At 46.4% G+C, this 21,568-nt stretch overlaps 1 protein-coding gene across 6 annotated transcripts in view; it reads left to right on the forward strand.

Annotated features, from left to right (window-relative positions):
- epha8 (eph receptor A8) overlaps positions 1–21,568 on the forward strand; it is a 106,896-nt gene that overhangs the window by 71,491 nt on the left and 13,837 nt on the right. For 2 of the 6 annotated variants that reach the window (XM_076013289.1, XM_076013291.1), the window contains exons 12-20: positions 1,244–1,311; positions 1,566–1,691; positions 2,098–2,283; positions 2,437–2,498; positions 3,170–3,397; positions 5,132–5,281; positions 6,378–6,568; positions 7,974–8,132; positions 9,255–11,656. In XM_076013289.1, coding sequence (XP_075869404.1) covers positions 1,244–1,311; positions 1,566–1,691; positions 2,098–2,283; positions 2,437–2,498; positions 3,170–3,397; positions 5,132–5,281; positions 6,378–6,568; positions 7,974–8,132; positions 9,255–9,369 — 1,285 coding nt within the window. In that variant the 3' untranslated portion in view covers positions 9,370–11,656. Of the gene's footprint in view, positions 1–1,243; positions 1,312–1,565; positions 1,692–2,097; positions 2,284–2,436; positions 2,499–3,169; positions 3,398–5,131; positions 5,282–6,377; positions 6,569–7,973; positions 8,133–9,254; positions 11,657–21,568 lie in introns of those variants that run through there. The other 4 variants (XM_076013290.1, XM_076013292.1, XR_012925350.1 and 1 more) reach the window with 3 other exon arrangements.

Consider the following 21,568-nt stretch of genomic DNA (forward strand, 5'->3'; position numbering starts at 1 on the left):
TTAATGTTTTAGAGTTAAGAGGTGGTTGAACAGCTAATACTTGAGCTTCTCATCTCTCTGACTCACCTCAGCGCTTCGCTAATTTACTGCACTTCATTCCTACCAGAGTCGATTTAATTACGTTGATTCATATCCGCTGCTTTTGCAGCTAAACCAAACCAAACCAAAGCAACCCTCCCCGCTTTCCAAGCCTTCAACTTGCATCCCTGCACTGTTGCGCCATATTATTAATTCCATTTCGTTTAATTAGCTCACTCTAAACATTGACTTTTTCCTCAACCATCCTTTTGGGGAAATAAGAGATTATTGAGGATTTAAAGATTTTATCGAGGCAAAGTCCGGATGAGCATTGAGTCTGAAATCCCATCCCGCTGGGAGGACGCATCAGAACAGACTCTGGCCTCAGTTCAGGATTTACCACTGAAAATGTGTCCTTTTGAGAGCCTGCTTGACAAATTTGCATTTAATCTAGTGAAGAATTAAACACTAGTCACTTCAGCAGAGGCAACACTATCCAAGGGCACTTTGCCATTTCAAAGGGAAAGCGGTGTTAAAATCATCTAATAGCAGCAGTCTTTTAATAGTCATTAGCATAACAACACTGCAGCTCCAGCGACAGTTGATAGCACCGACGCTGTCTCTCCCTGCTGCCACCAGCAGCCACCACAACAAGAAGCAAGGAGAATGGTCATGATAAAAGATAAGAGTAGCGTATAGTAGAGTATATACTGTATATATATATACAGTATAAATAAATATATATATATATATATATATACATATATATATATACATATATATATATATATATATATGTATATATATATATATATATATATATACATACATATATATATATGTACATCATACGGCTCAGAACTGGATGTTTCAGTAAGATGACGTCCCTTGCAATACATCCACAACACACTGTACCACAATACAACAACTACAAGGATTTAGTTTTCGTAGTTTGTCTTATTTAACAATAAACGCCAACAGATTTCCCATTCCTTTGTGTGATTCTGATGTTGCAAATCTTTTGAAATACAAAAATCAAATCTCGCAAATATTTAATGACAATAATTAGGATCGAGTGATAATTTCATGTATATGTATTGAAATGTTTAAATGTGTTGCTTTACAATGCAGTGTGACTTCTTGGCACCGGTTCTGTATTCATCCCACCATATGTTTTATGTGTGTGTGTTTGTCCACTGTGCGTCTGTGTGTGTTTCATACACAGACACTGCGGTTACAGCAAAGCCTTCCAGGACTCTGACGAGGAGAAGATGCATTACCAGAACGGTCATGGTAGGTCTCGCCTGGTCTCCAACTACCAGCAACTGCGGATCACATTCCTCACTCATCATATTCCTCCTCACTGAGGTCCTGTTCTTCATGCCCATGTGATAGAGTTTGTCCTCTGAGCCAGCAGTCGTCGCTCGCTGTTCTCTGCGTGATGCTTTTCCTCCCCTACTGTCGGCCGTCCGGCCGAGGAGCTCAGACGCGATGTCGCTCTCGTTCCCTGATATATCGTGGCTAAATGCTGATGTTGTTTGTCTCAGTGTCGTTCCCCGATGCAAGGTTCTACATCGACCCGCACACCTATGAGGACCCCTGCCAGGCCGTCCACGAGTTTGCCAGAGAAATTGAGGCCTCCAGGATCAAAATAGAGAAAATCATCGGTTCAGGTAGAAAGCCATGAACGTGTGTGCGCACACGCACACACACACATACACACACACACACACACACACATACAGGTAAGAACCATTGGCTGCGCTAACTAAAAATCATGGTCCATTGTAAAGGCTGTGGTGTGCAGCAGAGAGGAGGATGGCAGAGTGGAATCAGAGCGTTGCCTGGGCCTGCCAGTCAAAGCCCCACAGGCAGCCACAGAATACTAACACAGCATCTCACCCACAATGCACCGCGCCGGGTGTGTCGCCTGCACACACATGACAGACTTTAGTGAAGGAACTGAGGGAGACGACGAGCGAGAAACAAGAGTGGAGCTCATGGACAATGAACCTGCTGTCGTAAGGAGAGCAAGACGGTTCTGAAAATGAAGGTTTTCTCACTCTTGTTTGTGTTCAGGGGAGTTTGGGGAGGTTTGTTACGGACGCATGAGACTGCCGGGAAAGAGGGACATCCCAGTAGCGCTGAAGACCCTCAAGGCCGGCTACACGGAGAAGCAGAAGAGGGATTTCCTGGCTGAAGCCTCCATCATGGCCCAGTTCGACCATCCAAACGTCATCCGCCTGGAGGGGGTTGTAACACAAAGTACGCCACAAGTGCTTTAGTATCAGATAGTTTTCTAATGTCTAGTCAGTCTTCAGCTTGCATTAGGCATCCGTGCACATGGTTGACAGCGTGTTGTGTGGCTGTGCTCTGGAGTTCGGAAATGCTTCTAATGATTCCTCTTGGTTTTGTCAGGCAAGCCGGTGATGATCATCACTGAGTACATGGAGAACGGCTCTCTGGACTCCTTCCTCAGGGTTGGTGTCGACCTTCTCTTGGACATCCACATCTGGGGGGGGGTTCAGTGGTTCAGTTTTTTTTTATTTTCTCTGTAATTTTGCCTTTTTTTTTTCTATGTTGTGTTCATATGATCTTTTCAAAATTATAATCTCAAGAGATTTGTTCTCCTGGCACAGCATCGGAAAGTGATCATGAAAGTGGTTTTACTTCCATCTTAGATGTTGTGCATGATTGCATACTGACGCCTGCTACAATTTCCATCTGCTGTGGGGGTTGTTTTTTTGTTTGTTTGTTTTCTCTTTTGCAGCTAACTTCACAAAAGTCTGCAGCCACTTCAACAGTTATCACATGCATTCAACCTTGAAATGAAGTGACAGTTTGGATGTAAAAGTGAAGCGTTAGCTATAAGCTAGTTTAACATTGCGTCAAGTCATCAATGTCAAACCTCTCTGATCTTTGCACGTGCGAACGCAGTGTTCATCGAGGGCCCATCGCCTCCGTCTTATCTGCACATCTGACTTTATTTTGATGATGAATCTTTCCTGCTTATCTCCTCCTCGCCCGTTCTGCTCCATCACACCTGGCTGATCTGCCCGTAAAGCCTTCTCCCTGGTTCCTCCCTGCTCTCTCTCTCTCTCTCTCTCTCTCTCTCTCTCTCTCTCTCTCTCTCTGTCCGTCTCTACCTCAGAGACACGATGGACAGTTCACCATCATCCAGCTGGTGGGGCTGCTGCGCGGCATTGCGGCTGGGATGACCTACCTGTCCGACCTGGGCTACATTCACAGAGACCTGGCCGCCCGCAACATCCTGGTCAACAGCAACCTGGTGTGTAAGGTGTCGGACTTCGGCCTGTCGCGGGTGCTGGAGGACGACCCCGATGCTGCATACACCACAAGTGTGAGTTTTCACATTGAGGCAAGCACTGATGGCGCACACACACACACACTTGCACATACACAAAAAAAAAAGCCACTGAAGTTGCCAGCATGTTTAATGAGATTGCTTGTTTCCATGGTCCACCAGTGCATAGAGTACCAGTGAAACAGGTTAAGGGACGAAGACAACACGACAACTGTCACGGTGTCATCTTGACTGTTATCAGCTGGACCGTTAGCTATAGCGTCTACAGATCTTCAGATCTCTTGCATCCAAACACTGAGGAAGGACCATCTTTTTATTCTTCAAACAAAAAAAGAAACAAACATTGATTCCTAGAATCAATCCCAGAATGTGTGTGACTCTGTTGGATCCCTAACATGGTTTGCTGCCATGTGAAATGTTGTGCCCAAGCAGTTTTCTTATTGTGCTCAAAAACGAGTCATTTTTTTTAATAGTATTTTCACCTCCGCCAGGGGTCATATAGGAGTCTGCATAGGTTTTTCATTTTAAAAGCCGAACGCATTTGTTAGACTTGAGTGGCGCCGGGACCGCTGCGGCGGCGGAGAGGCGGGGCAAACGCAATCAAAGTAACGGTGAAAGCGGTGGCAAAAAAATATAAAATCTTCTTTGCGAGCGTCCCCGTAGAAAAGAGCTCCACCTGCAACCTGATTGGGGGGGGGGGACGCATTCAGCCCCGACGCCACAGCTCCAAGCCAGCCCTTCCCGCAGCTCCGTGCTATCGGCTCCCCGACGCGGAAGATTAAAATCAGCATTTGACACATTTGTCTGTTCCAGTCGGTTAAAGCACAGCAATCAGATTAGCGGAGGCATCAATCTGAGACATTCTGAAGGAGAAAAGCGCTGAAGACGATGGCGTTACAGACCCGCGGCATCATTACGGAGCATCGAGAATTAATGGGAGATAATGGCGGGAAGATTAGCGCTCGCGTCACTGCCTGGAAATTTAAATACAGTCAATAATGTCGCCGACACCGATGCCACTTTGATGGAAAGTTCACCGTGTCTTGACTAATTCTGACGTTTGGCAAAACATCACCAAAGTGGGTTTTTTTTCCCTCCTACTTTTAAACAGCAGTGATTTGGACTAACAAGTGTTTTGTTTTTTTTATACCGACACCCAGTTTCCATGACACCAAAAAAGTGTCATGGAAACTGGGTGTAGTCCGACTACATACACACTCAATTGTAGACATTTCTCTTTGTCTTCTAAATTTGCTGGCAACAAACGGCACCAAACGCGTGGCGACCTGAAGTGAAGAGCAGCGTATTGATGTTTATCTGTGCCAGGCGCTGAGCCCGAGAAGCCAGGCCGACCTCATTACGCAGCGAGCTGCCTGCAACAGGTGCACAGAACCACGCCGGCTCAGCGCACTTTCATTAACAGAGAGACGGAGGAAACGGAAAGGGCGGCGAATCAATACAGATTTGATGCTGTTGTGACTGTTTGCAGCAGCGGAACACTGTGTTTGAGTTCAGCCCGAATCAAAATAGATCACAGTGGGCGTGTTTGCTCGTCTCTGCTGAGAAAGCCCACCGCAGCTGCGCTCTACGTTGCGCTTGCAATTTTTCTTTCTGTGTGTGTGTGTTTTGTTTTTTTTGTTTGTTTTTTTTTAAAGTGGAACTTCAACTTAACTTAATATACTGAGGATTCAAAAGCTTCTTCCAAGCTTTTGTCCTCTCCAGGTTGTTATCGTGGAACTCTGTCTCTTCGCGTCCCTCTCACCGAGTCTGACATCCATCTCCTGACAGGGTGGCAAGATTCCAATCCGCTGGACAGCTCCGGAGGCCATCACTTACAGGAAGTTCTCCTCCTCCAGTGATGTGTGGAGCTACGGCGTGGTCATGTGGGAGGTGATGTCGTACGGAGAGCGACCGTACTGGAACCTCACCAACAGAGACGTGAGCGACGACGTTTCTCTTGTTTTTAATTCTAGAATGGGCAAAATCAGGCTCAAGCACTTCTCCCTGTTTCACTACAAAGCATAAATAGGTCAGTAATGGTGTAAAAAATATTTGGGCTTAGACTTGCATCGCCACTGAAAAGAAGATCTATAAAACGCGGATCTTAATGCAACAAAGCAGCTTATTCAATTATCCTCTGGGAAACTGTCAGAAATGGAGAAGGAGAGGGAAAGAGAGGGAGAGAGAGAGGGAGAGAGAGAAAGAGAGACAGAGAGAGAAAGAGAGACAGAGGGGGGGAGAGACAGAGGGAGAGAGAGGGGGGGAGAGAGAGAGAGAGAGAGAGGATGGGGAGCACAAATATAGAGAATTAATATAGCAGCTGATATTGTAGCAGGCAGACTGTGTGTGTGTGTGTGAGCCCATGCGCTGCTTTCTGAGCAGGAGGCCAGCGGGTCACACACACACACACACACACACACACACACACACTTCTTTTACAGTGAGGAAGTGAGGCCTGCTGACACACACAGAGTCTCGTTCATCAGAAACACATCTTACTGCTTCCTGCTGTTCAGGAGACGCCACCACAGGGGGGGGGGGGGGGGGGGGGCACATGTCACAGATGCCAATGTGACGGACATTTTATTAATTGCATCAATACCACCAAGTCAGTTCACTTCAAATGGGCCCTATTATGGCCATTTATAGATTTAATAAAAATCAATCAAATGAAAAATAAACAAGGTTTGTTTGGGGCAGAGGGCTGCTAGCTGAGGGCTGCTAGCAGAGGGCTACTAGCTGAGGGCTGCTAGCAGAGGGCTGCTAGCTGAGGGCTGCTAGCAGTCTGCAGAGGCCATATGATGGAAATCATCTCAACTTGTGATGTAGAAACGGCCTGCTTCAGCAGAGCAGCGTGCTCTTCCTTTGGGCACTACATGAAGCTTTTACCCATTTAAAAATCATAAATCAAGTCAAATTCTACATCCATAAAATGAACTGTGAGGTCCATCATCGAATTGTTTCTACTGCGTTAACATTGGCGATTCCACAGTGTTGCATCATTCATCACTGACATTTTGGGCCACGCATGCAGGTGATCAAGTCAGTGGAGGAGGGCTACCGGCTGCCGGCTCCGATGGGCTGCCCCGCTGCTCTGCACACCCTCATGCTGGACTGCTGGCAGAAGGATCGCAACGAGAGGCCGCGCTTCTGCCAGATAGTCACCGTCCTGGACAAGCTAATCCGCAACCCGGAGAACCTGAAGTCCATGGGCACGCTCTGCAGGTGGGTGGGCCGCCACAAAGATCCGCCTGCGCTGCGGAAGCACCAGGTGCACTGTGTCGCGCGCGGAGGAGGGCCGCTGATTTCATTTGGCGCCACCGCTTGCCAGCGTTTAATCAAATATTGGTCGGTGTGATTAGCGGATTAAGCCGCGAGTCAACGCCAGGCTGCGCCTGCGAGGAGCTGAGGAGACGATCCCAGTGTGGTGAGCGAGCGCTGGGCCGCTGAGTGACTGTCCTGGTGCGGGAGGCCCACCCGGTCCCCACCCCCCCCAGCTGGAGGAAGGTCGTTCCGGGCTGGGGCGAGCCGTCCTGTGCAGCGTGCACTGCACCACTGGCTGGGCTCTGGAGCAGGCTCGTCAAACTCAAACACACAGTGGCACAGACTGTAAAACCCCTGGACAAAGTGTCAGGGCCAACACTGAACCTTCCCATATGGGACCCCAAGCAGGTTGGCTCCAACACTGAACATGGAACAAGCAATGCTTCACTATTGAAATATAGAACTATTACTATATAATAAATAATGTAATATTGCACGCATGAAAAAAAAATCGAATTTCAAATCGAAAAAAACTCATCAAAATAAATAAAATGCAAATGCGGGCCGGCTCTAGCAGTGATGGCGTATGGCCTCGTGGGCCAACTATAATCACACTGCGGCCCAAATTTGGCCCACGGGCCAGAGTTTGGCAGCCGAGCTGCGTCGCTGACGTTGATCTGCGTCGCTGACGTTGATCTGCGCTGAATGCAGCGGCGCCGCCGCAAGAGGCTGTAGCTGAGCTGCTGTAAAGTGTGAGGCTCAGATCCCAGCAGCAGCAGCAGCAGCAGCAGCAGGTGAGCCAGGGGCTCAGTAGTGTGAAACCATCCCACACAACACCATTCTGTAGCGCTGTCCCAATCCTATACAGTGAGTATATTTGAAGCTACGTATTCACTGTTATTACAGTGAATACTGTTATATATTCCAGGGGGTTCCCAGACGTATGACCACCTGCTGACCGGATGTGGTAATGACACGACCGCGGTGATTTCTAATCGGCATCGGGAGTGGTGTCAGGAAGTTAGCTACATATAGCTCCCTATAGGGCGCAGGGAGGAGGAGGAGGGGGCAGGGGGAGGAGGAGTTCCAGGCGCTCCTCCTCCCATTAATCCAGCCAAAGCAGCCATCTTACAAGCACAGCCGTCGCCTCTTCTCTCTATCATTTTAACTGATATTGACTTTCTGCCTCAGCTACCAACCCTGTTCCCCCCCCGTCGTCCCGGCATTTTCGACGGCTTTTGACTGCTTGCTCATTTTCAGACTCCCTCCCACTAATCCCTCTGTCTCTCTGTTCATCTCCCTCCCTCGGCCTCCGCCCACCCGCCCGCCCGCCCGCCCGCCATCCGTCTCCCTCCCCGGGCCGTAGTTTAAGCAGCCCTCCGCTGATGGAGAGAGCCATCCCAGACTTCAGTAGCTGTAACTCAGTCAATGAGTGGCTGGACACCATAAAGATGAGCCGCTACAAGGACCACTTTGCAGCAGGCGGCTACCACAGTCTGGGACACGTCATAGGAATGAACCAAGGGTAAGCACCCAGCGTGACGGCCGTGTTGTGGGGGGGAGGGGGGGGGCGGTGGAGCTGGCGGAGTCAGTGGGCCGCCTATAGTCCCACCTTCACTCATCAGTCTTTGATCCTGTTTGATTATTGATCCACCCGACCGAGAACAACGGACTGCTTCTCAGGCCCGGTTTGCACTCGGTCCTTTCAAGCCTTTTTCCTGCTCCGATCGGCGAAAATCACACAAAGTAGCCGCGTGGAAACAGTCCAAATGCGTATTGTCATCATCCGATCACTCAAATCACCTCAGGGAGGTGGTTTCGACGCTTCGCATAGCATAGCATAGCATAGCATAGCATAGCATAGCATAGCATAGCATAGCATAGCATTCCTCACGGACACTATCGGGGCAGAGACGAACGCTGCAGCCCTCTTTCTTCTCCGTGCTGCTCTTTCTCTTCAGCCGGCGCTCTGTTACTTCCGATAATACGGACGAGCTGCAGTAGAATTAAAACTGAAAGTGACTTGACATAGTCCGCAAACAGGAAGTTGATTCTTATTCGTTTTCAGGTGAAACTAGCTGTAGTTTTGCTCTTTACTGCCCCTAGTGGTTAAAAAGTGGCACGCTCGAGACGCATGTGAATGCTATGTATGAACAGAGGCTTCAAGATGCGTACTTCCCCAAACACAGTTGCAAGTGACCAAGTGCAAACAGGGCCTGTGACCGCTGTCACATAACGAGCAGTTCCTGTGTGACTTCTTACCGTCTCCAAAGCAGCACTCAACTGGTGGGAAAGCAGTAGCACACATCAAATAAGTGGGAAGCGGTGACGACAGAAGTGGTCACCATCACTGTCACACAATGTCACCGCCGCTACCATCTCAGCACTTCCTTGGTGATATACATGTAAATACTGTACATGCATACGGCCATGCAGCACTTTCTTATCTCTGTGTCTGGAATTCCTCTTTCATGGCTTTGCACTCGGCACCACCGCTGAAACACTGTCACTCCCCGGCTGGGGATGAATGAAGCTCTCCATCTCATCTCATCTCACCTTCACTTCAAACACACGTTTAACTTTTTCATCTTGTCCTCTACCTGTTTCCGTGTCTGTGTGTGTGTGTGTGTGTGTGTGTGTGATTCAGGGACATCCAGAGGCTGGGCGTGACGCTGATGGGCCACCAGAAGAAGATCATGACCAGCGTGCAGGTGATGAGAGCGCAGGTCCTCAACAAGAGTGTGCCGTCCGTGCACGTATAACTCCGACCCTGAGCTTTTCCTGCGGCGGAGGCTGGAAACCCAGTCACACACAAGGTCTCGCGGGACAACGTGGAAGTGAAGTTGATTCGACAAGTTGAAGGGGGAAAAAAAAAAGAAAAAAGAAAACACGGAGGAACCGCACAAGACTTTTTTTTTTTTTTTTTTTTGGCTCCAGGAGGAACTGATGAGTGACGTGCAAAAAAAAAAAAAAAAGGTTTTTGGAAACAAAGTACAAGTACACATGACTTCTTCTCTGGACAAATCCAACCGTTCATCCTTCCCCCTTTTGTTTTTCTTTCCTCCCTCCCTCCTGCCCATTGCCAGTCGCATTTTATGAGTTCCAAACGGCTTGTTTATAAAACGAAGAGACTGCCTTAACTGCCACAAATTATTTTTTATTCTATCGTCTCAATGACGAATAAATAATTTATCAATCACACATTTATCAGAGGAATGCGATTCACCGAGGTGGTCGATAGCAAGAGTGCATGGCTAGACGTAGGGGGCGCTGGCGGGCAGGGCTGCCTCCTCACGGCAGCCACCAGCAGAGAGGCGGAGCCACTGGAGGAACAGCGACGGGAGACAGGGGGCGCTCACCCCACCTGCCAGCCTGTCTCGCTCTCTCACCCCAACAACACTGTCCCACCGTGATGAATGAACCCCTGTCCAGTCTCGAGCTGCGCAGCGCACAACTACTGCAGTGGCAAGATGTGTATGATTCAGTTCCAGTGCACTTTATTCTACAAGCTCTCCGCGTGGGAAACAAACCAGACGGTTGGATTCCCTCCCCAGCCGCAACCACAGCCCCCATGTTGGCCTATTGGACAATTAGCTCTTTGATACTATTTACATCAATAATGGATAATTACATAGTATAAAAAAAAAAATACTATCCTAGTGTTATGAGTGGAACCGTCATGAGATTCATTTTTGTTTTTCTTTTTATTTCCCTGTCAGAGTGGCAGGAAGCTGAAGGTGAAACACACATTTCATACAGCGTCTTTAGGAAAAATAAGCTTAAGTAAAGTTTAAAGATCAGAGGAGATATTTTATAAGACCTGACGTCAGTGCAATTCCAGTATATTATTGTTGTATTTATATTATTGTTTTTATTTTCCAAAAGCTAATTTATATTCCGTTATGGTAAGAGTGGTTTAAAGATGCCATTGGTCACAGAAATTCATTTCAAGAGTTCAGACCAGTCAGCGGGGTGTAAGATTCACCTCAGCAGCAACACGTGCTCTTCTGGTGTGGATGGAGATAATTTGACGTGAAATATGTCTAAACTAGGAAATCAAACTACCAGTAGATTGTTGGTTGTAGTTGCTCGTCTTGGTCTCATTCTGCTTCCCAATCCTCTGGTGTCCGCCTCAGAGTCACCAAACACACTCTTCATCACATCCTTGACTACATTATGCTTCCTGCATCCTTCATTAGTATGAGCTGGAAATGTTGCCCCCCCCATCAAAGAATATATAAGTGTGCAGCTGTTGCTGGTGTTTATTTAAGTTCTCAACAACCTACTGCACATGTGTGTGTCCATGATTGGTTCTGCATGATATGATTCCCATGCAGATCTAAGACAAAATCAAAGTGTTATTGCCCCACCAGGGTAGTTTCAGCCAGCTGTCCACAGCTGTCTGCGTCCATATAGAGTAGACGCTAAAGCTCAGAGCCAAACTGGCCTCCGCTGGTTCCTCGCAGTGGCGTTTGTGTGGTTCCGACCCCACGCTTCCTGAGGTCTCTGCAGATATTTTCCACGCAGTGTTCCCATTAGCGGCAACCAAGCTAGCGAGCAGGCGCGTCACATTAATACCTGGCCAGGGCAGCATTGAAAGCAGCAGAGGGAATCTATCCTTGAGATGTTCTCCCTCTCCACTCATGGCTACCTTCAATGAATTGCACCTTTAAATGCAGCAGGTACGTACAAGAGGAGATCTCCAGAAGATCTCAAACAGCAGTTTGAGTGAGAAATCAGCAGAAAGGTCAACTCACTGAAAGATACTTTATACATACAAATAGTGTTCCTCTTTTGATGGAATTTATATATTATTAAGCTTTAAAATAGTCAAACATTGTGAAAAACAGTTCTTTTGACCCTGAATCAGTTCACACCATAATTCTAAACAGATACATTTTCCTCTGGCTTGTTATTATGTTTGTATCACTCTGCATCAGTTTGTTGTGAGTCTCCCACATTTTGATGTTTATAGCGATGGAATTTTTTCTTTACTCAGTAAAACTGAAAGAAATATCATTGACATTTATACCATAAAATATTTGAATGTCTCTTACACTTAGGACCCTTTTCTTCTCCGACAATATCAAAGCCAAGCCAAGATGCTGGCTAGTTCAGTTGCTAACAGTCCAGCCAAGCTGCAATATGCTACTAATGGCCTCCGACCCTGTAAACACATTGAGTCTTACGTCTACGGAAGAGGATTAGGGCCAAAACAAGAGGAAAAAAATATTACAGGAAAAAGACTTTCATTTTAGTTTTCATTTGACGTTTTAAGTTGAAATTTCATGAATAAAGTTAGAATTTCATGAAAGAAAAAGTCAATGGGAAAAAGACAAAATCTTGTGATTAAAGTAGAATTTTCATGAATGAAGTCAAGACAAATAAAGTGTGACTTGGCGAGTCGACTGGATGGATGGTGGATGAAGCCAGTTAGCCGCAGTTAACAGTAAACTGGTGAACGCAGGTGAATCCCACCAGGTTCACCCACAGTCATCATGCTGCGGTAATAACTGTCGCCTGCTGAAAGTTCTGCATTTCTCTCTTCCTGCACATGCCAAAACTAGACAGAGATGTAACGAAAGCACATTAACAGGCTACATGAGGCTACACGGTTCGGAGTGTTATTATCAAAGCCCAGAGTGGCCATGACGTCTATCCTTTTCTTTTCTTTTTAGCTGTATTACTATGTCATGACGTGAAGATGACTATCGTAGTTTACTTTGAGATCTTCTGCCGTCAATAACCTGCGGCCAGGGAGCAGCAGCACCGACAGCCAATGGCAGCTCTTCAATTCTCATACCAGACGCGTGTGATCTCATAAACTGGCTCGCCATCGTCTCCAATTAAAATTCAGTAATCTGGATATCACAGAGTAATAACTGGTGAACATTAGGAGAACAAAGTCTTCGCTGCATGACAGTTCTTGGCTTCCGTATTAAAAGAATAACGTTGCCTTCATTATTCCCGAATTGGACGTTTCAAGTTTTCTCTCATATTATTGAGTGTGTCTAAATAATGAAGGTTTTATTTATGCTAGGCCAACGCATCGGACGCGTTGTGTAGCCCACAACCACTCAGCTCGTAACCAAACTTGCAAACGCGTTCCCGGAGTCTTGGTGTGGGTGTGCGAAGTCCGAGTGCTCCTTTTCAACATCTTCTGAGAAACACGTTGCTGGGAAAGATGTTTTCACACCTGAAGGCCGATTCTTGCCATTGATGATCACAACAGAGCCAACAGATGGTTCGTTCCTCTTCCGTCAGTGTCTGGGCGTCCGACCCGTCAGCACCATGCCAACCAAGTGCAATCGTTCTCCGCCGCAGGATACATATCTGAACAGACGTTGTCTGGATGCTGGGGAAATACAGTGCGCGTAAGCTACACAGACTGTCCAATAAAGTGTTACTTCTGATCAAAATGTGATTTCACACTTTGCCTCAGTGCTGATAGGAAGAACATGTAAGTAGAATGTTTGTGTGGAAGTCCATGGTTTGCCCTCGTCTCTGCCCCTCTGTGTGCCATCGTGGGAACGTCTTCCGTTGCACCTCGGTCGGGTTTCCTCTGATGATTGATGTCAGTTTTTACTAGAGAAGAACCTCCTGAGTTGTTGTTTCTTCAACGTGTACTATAGGGGCATTCCACCGTTGGGTTCCACGGATTCTCTCTCTCTCTCTCTCTCTCTCTCCCTCTCTCTCCCTCCCTCTCTCTCTCTCTCTCTCTTTTTTTTGCTCTAATGCTTTTGAAGACACTGGATTTGAACTGAAAACCCATATTTTATAAACTTAGGACATGTTTTTGCTAGATGAATTGATTTATATTGTATACAGCAAGTTCAGTCACTGGAACGAGGAGGGGAAAAAAAAGAAAACAGCAACGGTCGGATGTATCACACTTGATTATTTATTCATACTCATTTGCTTTTGGAATCATATGCTGAGAGGTTTTATTACAGATGATGAATCATCCTTGTCGCTAATGATAAATGTGCAAACTGTCCATAAATACACAATAAAGGAAAGTTTGTCTGTGTGTGACTGCAACTGGAATTTTGGCCGCTGTTTCTATGCCGATGATTTCATAGCAGATTTCAGTTTAACTGTGTTGACCCATCATTGGAGACCTCATATGCATGGAATGCGCATTATTCCAAATGATCACTTTGCCAGTGATCAGCTTTTTTCAAGATGCCACAAAGCAGAACAGAGCCAGAGCGGCATAACGTTTTGGTTTTAGGGTCTTGTAGAGAGAAAGTGACAGGGCGTTCACACCTCTTCTTTCTCTTGTGTGTTACATATGTGTCTTTATGTTTTCACAGAAAATCTTTGAAAACAACACAATGGCCACAGAGTGCATCGCATCACTGTTCACTCATAGCTGCTTCCTCCCAGGCCCTGCTGCCCTCTGTTCCCAAGAGGGAAAAATACTTTTAGGATCCAATGCAAAAAAAAAAAAGAATTTCCCCAATCAATTTTTTTTTCCAACCTGGTGACTGATGCTTCACCGTGATGTGTGAATCCACACGGGATTCCTGGCACAGCACACGCTAGCTTCACGCTGTAGCTTTCTTAAATGAATGCTTTATTTTCATTTACAGTGTAAATCGAAGCAATCTTGCCCAATCAACCGACAAAAATTGAAAAGGAGCCTTCCAAAACAAATTGGCATCGGATCACAAAGCATCACTTCCTGCCTGGGCTGAATGGAGCGCGGCTCCGATGGATCAGAGTTATTGTCCTCCACGTCACCTCAGCAGGGCAGGGAGGAGATAATCCCCTCCTTGGTGGAACAGGACCCAACACAACATCATTCATCTCATCGGTCCGGCCGCGTCGCTTTGGTGCCGCTGAGTCCCACAGCCAATTATCACACACGCGGGCCCGGCCGCCTTATTGGTGAACTATTTCGCTCATATCCTATCGGCCATCTGAAGCGTCCCCCTTGGTGGACTGGGCCAGTCTGGGTGCGTCTGCCTCTCCGTGTCCCCCTCCTGGACATCTGGACTGCAAGCAAAGGGCAGCGTGAGCACGGTGAGCCACGGTGGCATTTCTTATCACCTCCACACCGTGTGGGCGCAGCCAGCAGAGAGCGCTGACACGTTTGAATGCTGGAGCATTTTCCAATGGCAGCAGTGTGAAGCAGCTGTGCAGAGTGACTCTCATATCATAACCAAGACTGCGTCAACAACCCGGGAGCAACACACAGACATTGCTCATGGGCGTTGTCATTCCACCACTTAGTTTCATCACATGATCTGCGTGATCTGTGCTACAAGCTGTTGCTGCTGATTGCCCTGTCAGTTCCATCGCTGCTCCGCTCGTACAGTCTTGGGCTTTGCCTTGTTATTTTCACACTGCTGTGAGAAGATTCATTTCTTTCTCTCTCCCCCTCCGACCCCCCAGACATGACAATAAAAATATATGTATTTCAGCTTTTCCACTGCAGAGAGCTGTATTTGTCAGTAGGGGAACTAGCGTGCAAATTGAATCATTGAATGTTATTGAAGCGACCCGACATTGCTCTACACAAAATGTGAGCTGCACACTTTGAGAAGCAGGAGCACGAATCCAGGAGCTAACTGGTGATTCAGCCCTAAGGCTGACAGTTCAGCACCAGGCCAGCAGGGATCCTCAAACCTAAGTGTATTCTAGGATGGAGAGCAACAGACTGGTCGGTTGCTTATTAGGCCTGGGTCCGCCTCAGTCTGTTCACTCACATCTGGTCCGGAGTTTAACAGAACTTCCTTGAAATTCTGTTGCTGGTTTGGTTTTTCCAAGTTCTGAGTTCCAACTGCTTGGTCAGTGCATGTCCTCTGCGTACTCAGGCTTCCTCCCACTATCCAAAAACATGAGACCTATTAGGAACTCCAAACTGTGGACAGGTGTGTGGTCCTGAATGTGACGGGTCGTCTTCCTATGTGGTTCTGCAATGAACTGGTGGCAAGAGCACGACTCGAAGCAAAGCTGCAAATGAAATGGTTTTAATGACAAAGGTGTCAACGCAAGTTGAGATCTTTCTCATGAGGAAAAATGCAAAGCAACACAAATCAGTCTGAAGAAGAAAAACATTACTTAAAGGAAACAAAACACAGAAATGACTCCAAGGAGGAAACGTTACCAAAATGGTACAAAGTGTCAAACAGAACAAACTCGAGGTACACATGCAAAGACCTGACATCACTGAAGCGGCCAGGGCGGAGCTTCGAGGGAAACATATAGACACAAAGCAACGAGGAACAGGTGGAAACAATCAAGAGGAATCCGAGCAGGTGGGGACACACAAGGGAAGTGCAGGTCAACCAACACACACAGCAAGTCAAAAAACAATCAACAGAATTTTTTAGCTAGCAGACACAACTTGACAAGGGGATTCGTGACACCATGTCTACTTTGCAATGAAACTGATCGGGGATCCGTTTCCAAAATGAGTTTGTTGGAAACCACGAGTGTGTTAATGTCGAGATGATGGTCAGACAATAAATTGTCTGTTGGTCCTCAGTTCTGAAGACAACAATAGTGAGGAATTCCACTCATCCCACTGGCTTTGCCCAGGCTCAAACAGCCATCACTGAAATCCCTCCACAGTGATTGTCTGGGTTTCACAGCTGATTGACTCTGTGAAAACTTCACTCCATAGAAAACGTCATTTTCCAACATCTGATACATTTTTAACAATCCAATGCAATCGAGTTAGTGTGTTCCAGACAAACAACAGAGCATTATTGTTCTTCCATGTTTAATTCTATTAACACCACTTTCATGGACAAAAAACGGAATAAAGCAAAAGCGGAAAAGTAAAAAAAAAAAAAAGTTAAGCTTTCTAAAGAAAAGAAAATCTGACCAGAATGAGGGGAGGAAAGGTTAAAACATAAAAATGACTTAATAGTCTGTAGCTTTTTTGAATAGAAAGGGAAAAAATATGTGTTTTTTTGAAACGGTCACAAGAATCATCAACTCCAGCCATAAGTTGATGGAGCATTTTGTGAGCACACATCATTTTATTATGTATTTATTCATGACTTAATGTGCAACTATGTAAAGAGCGAATGAATAATTCATCAGGTACACATAGATTGAAAAAAGAAAAAAAAAAGAAGTGTAAAAAAAAAAGCGAAAAGGATGTTCAACACGTGGCCCCTCCCACCTTGGTGAAGCATTGTTATCAGCGCGCGGCTCTAAATGTCAGATAATATGTTTGCTGAATAATTTAGTGCGGCCAGGAATGAATTGCAGTCATTGTGCAAATGTTTGCCACGCGCTATAACAGATGTTAAGTTACACAAGAGAGATGATTCCAGTGTTTATTCTGGTTGATGTGTTTTTATTGACTGGCTTCAATAAAAAAATAAAAAAAAATTAATTCAACCGCTGCTGCAGCTGGACAGTATAATAAACATCATATTCACACAGAACACCTCAAGACTTTTGAGAATGAGTGACAGCAGTTTGTCAACTTGACACCACGCTGGTTGCTGACACTGTCAAAACACTGCGAGCGTTTCTCTCTGTTTCCTGTTGCAATTCAACGTATAGACGATAAGTTTCTATCCTGTCAGGGTTTTTTTTTTTTTTTTTTACCCTCATGAAAATCAAGTCATAGTCATTTTTTTTTTTTTTTTTTTTTTAACTAAAATAAGTCCAGCCTAAAATTGGACTCCTGTTTCTGTTTGCGGGTGTCACTTGAGTGAACTTTCAAGCGTATCCCAGCGCGTCATCTGTGACACAGAAGAAAGAGAATTCATTTTTCAGCGTTTCCGTGTAAAGAGAAACATTGCTGTGATTCCGAACCATGTACAGCATTTAGACATCAGACGCAAACGTGTATTTATTTTCCTGAGGTGAATGCTTTGCAATCATGAGGCACCGAAAGTGAACGTGTAATACAGCGAGGCCGGCGGAGCAGTTTAACCCTCACAAAGTGAAAGGAGGTCGACGGCAACACGAATCCACTCGTCTCTTTGCTCATCCAGTTGTTGTGCGTGACATCAGAGCGGTGTGGCAAACCAAGTCAACCGCAAACATGATTCCGTATGGGTGATTCCTATGTTAATGAGCGCCACCCACTGGTCACTCAGCCAGCACCGCAAATGATACAGCGAATAAAAGACAGACAGAGGATTCCAGCGCTCTGATAGCCTCAGTGTGTTGACTCCACACGGCGGCGTGCAAATCACGCACACACACCAACACACCAACACACCAACACACACCAACACACCAACACACCACACACCAACACACCAACACACCAACACACACCAACACACCAACACACCAACACACCACACACCAACACACCAACACACCAACACACACCAACACACCACACACCAACACACCACACACCAACACACCAACACACCAACAAACAACACACCAACACACCAACACACCACACACCACACACCAACACACCAACACACCACACACCAACACACCAACACACCACACACCACACACACCAACACACCACACACCAACACACCACACACCACACACCAACACACCAACACACCAACACACCACACACCAACACACCACACACCAACACACCAACACACCACACACCACACACCAACACACCAACACACCACACACCAACACACACCACCACACCACACACCAACACACCACACACACCAACACACACCAACACACCAACACACCACACACCACACACCAACACACACCACCACACCACACACCAACACACCACACACACCAACACACACCAACACACCACACACCAACACACCACACACCACACACCAACACACCATCAGCTGTCTGCCATGTCCAGAGCTCAGCTCTCATTCCTCCATTGGTGCAGTATGACTGTGTGTACATCTGGGAATTCTATGACCCACTTCCCATGCGTGGTTTTCCAGAGGTGCCATCAATGAAGAAGCCATTCACAGGGAACCATGGGGCAGTTAGCAGGAACATCAATGACGCAAGTCAATGTGGTGAACATCAAACACGGCGCTCATATCAGCCGCTTACGCAGCAAAGAGCCAAATCAATTGTGTGTGTGTGTGTGTGTGTGTGTGTGTGTGTGTGTGTGTGTGTGTGTGTGTGTTGTTCTGGAGGGCGAAACAAAACCAGCACCTGGAGCAAACACCTCCGCGGTGACAACGCTGTTCCCCACAACCCTGTTTGTCCTTTTCTCCACAGCCAGGACAGCCGATCACTCCATCACTCCATCACTTCATCACTTCATCACTCCATCACTTCATCACTCCGTCACTCCATCACTTCACTCCATCACTCCATCATTTCACTCCATCACTTCACTTCATCACTCCATCACTCCATCACTTCATCACTCCATCACTCCATCACGCCACCAGCTGCTTCTGCTCAATAACAAGATTGTAATTAACATATATGGAAATGCTGTGAGAAAACAGGAAGCAACCCATTCCTTTGTGCCCGCTCCGTGCACCCGCCTGTGTGTGTGTGTGTGTGTGTGTGTGTGTGTGTGTGTGTGTGTGTGTGTGTGTGTGTGTGTGTCTGTGTGTGTGCATGCGTGCCCGCTGCATGCACCCAGAGTGTGTGTTCACAGGGAATTGCTTGCTTTGATGTTGTGGGATGCAGGCCGATACCCCTATTAGCTTTCACAGCGCCCATGCAAGCTGCACTAGGCCCCCAAAAAACGGTTCACTTCAGTGTTAAGTGGCGTGAGATAGAAACGAGCTGCGTTTAAGTGCTGCCTGAAGATGTCAGCAAAGACGCAAAAGCACAAACTTTCTTTAGGGGTGGGGGGGGGGGGGGGGGTAAGACTGCGGAATGAACGCAGCACTCGTGATTTAAATACACTTGTCTCCCACCAACACAGCCCAGGGCCCTGTGATGAATCAGAGGGGGTAATGAGACAATGTCCTTTGAGGTGAACACACAGAGGAAGGCCTAAAAAAAGGAAGGATTTTTAAAAGTTTGCGAGTCGACCGAGTGGCCAGTAAATCTAAAGGGACGCAGAAAGAAGGGGATATATTGATAGCAAGGAGTAAGCTGTTTGTCACACTAAAGATCCTTACACACTGGGAGAAAAATTGCGAGGTGAACAATTAGCTTTTTTGAAAAAAACAAAAGAAAAACAGAAAAAACCTCTTGAAGTCAATGCAGCCGTCCACACCAACAGCGGATTTCCACTGAGCGAAAAAGCAAATTTTGCGGAGGCGAAAAGGCGAATGGCTGGACCTAATTACTAATTACTAGACAACGCGACTTGGTCCCATTCATTACTAAAATAGAATATAGCCTATTAGCGTTATATTAATACCTTACCTCAGACATGGAGCTAGCCGCTGTTCCGGACCAATCGGCTCTCTGTAATTTGTTCTCTCTCTCGCTCTCTGCAAACGTGGAGCCAGTGGATGGAGCAGCTCCTCCAAATTGTTCCACAGACATTCTAAAGCACTGGACAAATCTCCCTGGGTAAAATCTCAGCACCTGGATGGTTGGCGCTGAACTCAGCCATCTCCTCCATGAACAACAACAATATTGGCTGTCGCCAAAGACTTCTATTCTTGTTGGGTTTTTTTTAATCCAGCAATCATCAGCTTCGCCTGTTGCCTGGTGTGCGAGGACCTCTAGTCTGTAGTGGTACAGAGCCCACGACGAGCAACACCTAAGTAGCTCAGTTAACGTGCTGCCATTTACAACCCCACATTTGTTAAGTGGTGTGTAGTCGTCAGAAGACGGAAACTTATAATTCATGGAAAATGAACAGCTTGAAAGTCAATGAGGCTACTGATTGAACCAGAATGTAAGAGGAAGTCAATTCAGAATTTATATATATATATATATATGTATATATATATATATACATATATATATATATATACATATACATGTTTATATGTGTGTGTGTGTGTGTGTGTGTGTGTGTGTGTGTGTGTGTGTGTGCTCAGCCACTATCCAGACCATGGCAATAAACAAGCAATGACAAGCTGACAGTCGGATTCAGAGACTCGCTGCTCTTTCCGTCAGTTCACAATGTGCCCTCCACCGCTGCCAGGGCTTGCAGTTCAAGTTTGACTCGGCAGAGACTCAAATGGCCGGAGGTGGACGAAGTGATAACGGCGTTTATCACTTTGAGTGGCCTGGAGGTGAAATGTTAAATGTGAAATCCGGAGCCTTCGCAGCGGAGATAAAGAGCCACGCTACCTCGGAGTTCCTTTCTAAATGTTGATCGAGCGTTATGAAGAAACCCTCTCAGGAGTCCAGGACCTCGTGTCTCCCCATGCGGTGAATTTACACTCTGTGGCTGCGCATAAACAAAACAGCCTATATTACACGGCTCTAACTCAAAATACATTTCATTTTGCATAAGCACATCACGACTGTAGGCGATATGTTAAACAAGGCTCAGAGGCAATAAACTCCTTCTCTCTGCCGAGATCCTCCAAAACACAAAGTCCACCGGCAGACACAGACAGACACACACACACACACACACACACACACACACACACACACACACACACACAATCTGCCCCCAGATTCAACTTTCCAAGACTTAATGGGAAGCCTAATTTTCAAGCAGCGCCGAAGGCATGTCGCCCTGACTAAACCAACTCCTTCCAGTTGGGGGGGAAACAGGAAGGGTGAGAACAGGATGGAGTGAGTGTTCAACGCAGGAGGTGCTGAATGCAAATTGGAACCACACCAGATCTGGGCAAAAACACACAGCACTGATGACTACAGAGATATGTTGATTTGAAGTTTTCTGGGTCAAATTTTGACATCAGATTCACGCTGCATATTTACGATCAAAGTAGCAAAAAAAAAAAACAGGCTGACTTGGTGGGGTGGAGTCATCCCATGTAACACAGGTACCCATAAAAATTAGGAGGGCAAATGAAAACTTTGCAATTTGTTACCGTGTTGTTTGCATCTTTTTTTTTATTTATTTTTTTTTTATTTTTTTTTATTTTTTTTTGGACCTTTAAGATGCAGATT

The sequence above is a fragment of the Nelusetta ayraudi genome, unplaced genomic scaffold (assembly GCF_046127955.1).
Source record: "Nelusetta ayraudi isolate G7.1 ecotype Tasmania unplaced genomic scaffold, CSIRO-AGI_Nayr_v1 ptg000146l, whole genome shotgun sequence".
In the NCBI taxonomy this organism is placed as follows: Eukaryota; Metazoa; Chordata; class Actinopteri; order Tetraodontiformes; family Monacanthidae; genus Nelusetta; species Nelusetta ayraudi.